The sequence below is a fragment of the Schistocerca piceifrons genome, chromosome 1 (assembly GCF_021461385.2).
Source record: "Schistocerca piceifrons isolate TAMUIC-IGC-003096 chromosome 1, iqSchPice1.1, whole genome shotgun sequence".
Lineage (NCBI taxonomy): Eukaryota > Metazoa > Arthropoda > Insecta > Orthoptera > Acrididae > Schistocerca > Schistocerca piceifrons.
Window position 1 is genome coordinate 514,356,162 of NC_060138.1, and position 4,227 is coordinate 514,360,388.

The following is a 4,227-nucleotide window of genomic DNA, read 5'->3' on the forward strand; positions in this document are numbered from 1 at the left end:
AAATTCCGTTAACCAAACCTTTGAAAGCCTTGGCAGTTTTCTCGACTGAAGTGCCACACATTTGACCGGTCGCCAGTGGATGCGAGGGAGAGTCGGGTTTGGGAGGTGATTGCTGGTTTAATTCGTATCAGCTGTCCGCGGAAAACTCAGCCCAACAAACCGATATGAAGTTATTACGTCTACGCCTTTTGCGACTGTAAGAGGGTCCACTCCACAGTACTGCGTTAAAATTCCGCGACGTTTCGACGAGTGTCACTCTCGTCATTCTCTGGCGCCAGAAGTGAAGGTGATGAGAATGACACTCATCGAAACGTTGCCACCTGGATGGAGTTCCAGGAAGATTTCATCAATGAAAATGTGATTTCCGCAGTGGTGAGGCTGAATCACACGGTCAATCCGTTTGTGCCGGACAATAAAGTATTTTCATAAATGGAAGTGTTGAGAGAGTAGAGTCACGAATCACTGAGGCAGCTAGCAGAGTCGCAGTCGGGTGCCAGGGACGGCAGGTAGATGTGCAGCTGGCGGCGGCGTGGGTTGCAGCAGCGCTCTTCCGACTCCTCCTCCAGGTCCGCCTCCAGCGACGGTGGCGGCGTGGGCGACGCGGGCGGCGTCGGAGAAACTGGTGGCGGAGGCGGTGGCTGGCGGCAGCGTGAGCCCCAGGGTGCCAGCGCGCGCCCCGACACCGCAGAGGGCGGCAGCGGCGGCGGCTCCAGTTCCAGGCTCGCCGCGCGCAGGATACGCCGCGGAGGCCGGAGGCGGCCGGTGGGGTGCACCACCACCGGGGGCGGAGGTGTCGGGGGCGGCGTCGGGTCGCGCGACAGCTCCAGCCAGCCTAGCACGCGCTCCGACAGCGGGCCCAACAGCTCGTCCGCCGCCGGCCCGTCCTCGCAGCAGTCGCTGCCGCTGCTGGTCGACGGAGGCGGCAGGCAGGGATAGCCGCAGCACCCCAGCCGCTGCGGCGCCGCCTCCCGCCGGCTGTGCGGTTTCCTGCGATGTCGCAGACGTCGGCGCACTAGGGGCGAAACGTCCGCAGTTCTGCCGGCGACGGGAACGGCGTCGACGACTCTTCCCGTGGGCAAGCTCAGCCTACGGACGCAGGGGGAGGGCTCCACGGTGCCTACGGCGGGCGAGCAGCGCACGGCGGCCTTCCGCGGCTGCGGGGGCGGAGGTCGGCGGTAGCGGCGGCTGTGGGGGGCGGCCGCCGCGGGGTCGTCCGCGGACAGGATGGCGTGCCGCGCGCCGCGCACCCACACCGTGCGAACCACCAGCGGCCGCTGCGACGACGCCCAGTGCGTCGGCATCACTGACGCTGCTCACGTTCCTCTCCACATGCTGCACGTCCAGAACTGAGGCAGGAGCAGGAAATGTCACTAAACGATAACAGTAGAGCGAGCTACTGCGACTGGTCGCCGGAGGAGCGGGTGGTTAGCAAAGACGCGTGCGCGGCGTCCGCTGCTACTGGAAGCGCATGCCGGCCGGGGCCCGCTGCCCGCCACGCGCTGCCGCCACTGCGCATGCGCGCGGCTGCCTCTTCTCTTGTCTGCGAACTTCGACGCCACCGCCGCTAGCGTTTGTGGCAGCTGTCAGTGCACAATGTGGAGATTTTACGGACACGATTTCTCAGGTATCCTCGGCGTGACTGACTAATAATGTGCTCCGTATCTACATCTACATGGTTACTCTGCAATTCACACTTAAGTGCCTGGCAGAGGGTTCATCGAACCATTTTCATACTACTTTTCTACCATTCCACTCTCGAATGGCGCGTGGGAGAAATGAATACCTAAATCTTTCCGTTCAAGCTGTGATTTCTCTTATTTTACTACGATGATCTTTTCTGCCTACGTAGGTGGGTGTCAACAAAATATTTTCGCATTCGGAAGAGAAAGTTGGTGATTGAAATCTCGTAAATCGATCTCGCCGCAAATGAAAACCGCCTTTGTTTCAGTGACTGCCACTCCAACTCGCGTATCATATCAGTGACACTCTCACTCCTATTGCGCGATAACACGAAACGGACTGCCCCTCTTTGCACTCTTTCGGTGTCCTCCGTCAATCCTACCTGGTAAGTATCCCACACCGCGCAGCAGTATTCCATCAGAGGAAGTGCAAGTGTAATGTAGGCTGTCTCTTTAGTGGGTTTGTCGCATCTTCTAAGTGTTCTGCCAACAAAGCGCAATGTTTGTTTCGCCTTCCCCACAATATTATCCGTGTGGTCTTTCCAATTTAAGTTGCTCGTAATTGTCATTCCTAGGTATTTAGTCGAATTGACAGCCCTTACATTTGTGCGATTTATCGTATACCCAAAATTTATCGGATTCCTTTTAGTACCCATGTACCCTCGCACTTTTCTTTGTTTAGTGAAAATTGCCTCTTTTCGCACCATACAGAAATTCTCTCTAGAACATTTTGTAATTGTAATTGATCGTCTGATGATTTTGCTAGACGGTACATTACACCATCATCTGCAAACAATCTAAGTGGGCTGCTCAGATTATCATCTAGATCATTTACGTAAATCAGGAACAGCAGAGGGCCTATGACACTACCTTGCGGAACGCCAGATATCACTTCTGTTCTACTCGATGATTTACCGTCTCTCACTACAAGCTGCGACCTCTCTGAGGGGAATTCACGAAACCAGTCACACAACTTGTAAGTAGGCTGTTTATGTTTTCTTATTGGCAACGTTACGTAGCGCTCTGTATGAAAATCACTGGCTGTGCTGTGTGCAGTCTGTGGCTAGTTCGCATTGTTGGAATTTGCTATTGTAGTGTTGGGCAGCTGGATGTGAACAGCGCGTAGCGTTGCGCAGTTGGAGGTGAGCCGCCAGCAGTGGTGGATGTGGGGAGAGAAATGGTGGAGTTTTGAAATTTGTAAGACTGGATGTCATGAACTGCTATGTATATTATGATTTTTCAACACTATTAAGGTAAATACATTGTTTGTTCTCTATTAAAATCTTTCATTTGCTAACTATGCCTATCAGTAGTTAGTGCCTTCAGTAGTTAGAATCTTTTATTTAGCTGGCAGTAGTGGCGCTCTCTATATTGCAGTAGTTCGAGTAACGAAGACTTTTGTAAGGTAAGTCATTTGTGAAAGGTATAGGTTAATGTTAGTCAGGGCCATTCCTTTGTAGGGATTTTTGAAAGTCAGATTGCGTTGCGCTAAAAATATTGTGTGTCAGTTTAAGCCCAGTCACGTGTACAATTGTTCAAAGGGGACGTTTAATATGTCGACCCTTAGCCGAGGATACCTCACTGGAATCTTCTGATTTTTTCTTGTAGTTTGTGTAGTTAGTGTAGCTTTTGTTTATTGCTAGCGCGTAATTATAGAGAGAATTTCCTTTGCAGTTGTAGTTTTCATTGTTGTACAGTAAAACAGTTGTGGCATGCATGTAGATTTGCAGCACGTGTTTCGCAGCTGCGCTTGCAATTAACGAGATATTATTTTCAGTGCTACGTTAATGTGTTCTCTTATTTTTGCTCTTCAAATTGTGCTTTTCTGTGTTATCATGTGAAATATTGTGACAATAATGGCGTGTGAAAAACGTAATACTAGGCTCCAAAGTAAACTGAGAAATGACAGTGAAGACGAAAGCAGTGTGTTAGCGCCACCGAGTAATGAATTAACTAATGTTCAAAGTAGTAATTTGGTAATTGTGCATAGGGAAATGGAGCGGGCTGCAAACAATGGTGTAGGCAGTGAAACAATTAGTGAACGGGGAAGCATTATCGATCGATCGGTCGGCAACAGCTCGCCTCAGGATCCCGAAATGACAGGACACAATCTTGCAAATACTGTAGATTCAGGTTTTGTGTCCTCACCGTTTTCTCAAATAAATCAAGACACATTTTCTGCTTTTCAAAATGCGAATATTGCCGGTTCAAATGCACTGCCGAATAGCACTGAGGAACATTTTCAGACACCAGTGCACTGTTATTACAGTTAATGCAACAAATGGGACAAAGGCTACAAAAGTTAGACACAATGCTTGAACAAAATCAGAAACAAATGGGACAAAATCTTCAAAAGTTAGACACAATGGAACAAAATCTTCAAAAGTTAGACACAATAGAACAACACCAGAGACAAACACAGCAACAGTTAGACACAATGGAACAAAATCTTCAAAAGTTAGACACAATGGAACAAAATCAGAGACAAACACAGCAAAAGCTTCAAAAGTTTGACACAATGGAACAAAATCTTCGGAAGTTAGACACC

General features: G+C 50.1%; 1 protein-coding gene across 1 annotated transcript; it reads right to left on the reverse strand.

Annotated features, from left to right (window-relative positions):
• Positions 1-452: 452 nt before the first annotated feature.
• LOC124743530 (protein enabled homolog) lies at positions 453-1,301 on the reverse strand. Its single transcript, XM_047248841.1, has 2 exons — positions 1,222-1,301; positions 453-1,086 (listed from the first exon to the last, which is right to left on the reverse strand). The coding sequence occupies exons 1-2, from the start codon at positions 1,299-1,301 to the stop codon at positions 453-455; spliced, it is 714 nt and encodes a 237-aa protein (XP_047104797.1).
• Positions 1,302-4,227: the final 2,926 nt, after the last annotated feature.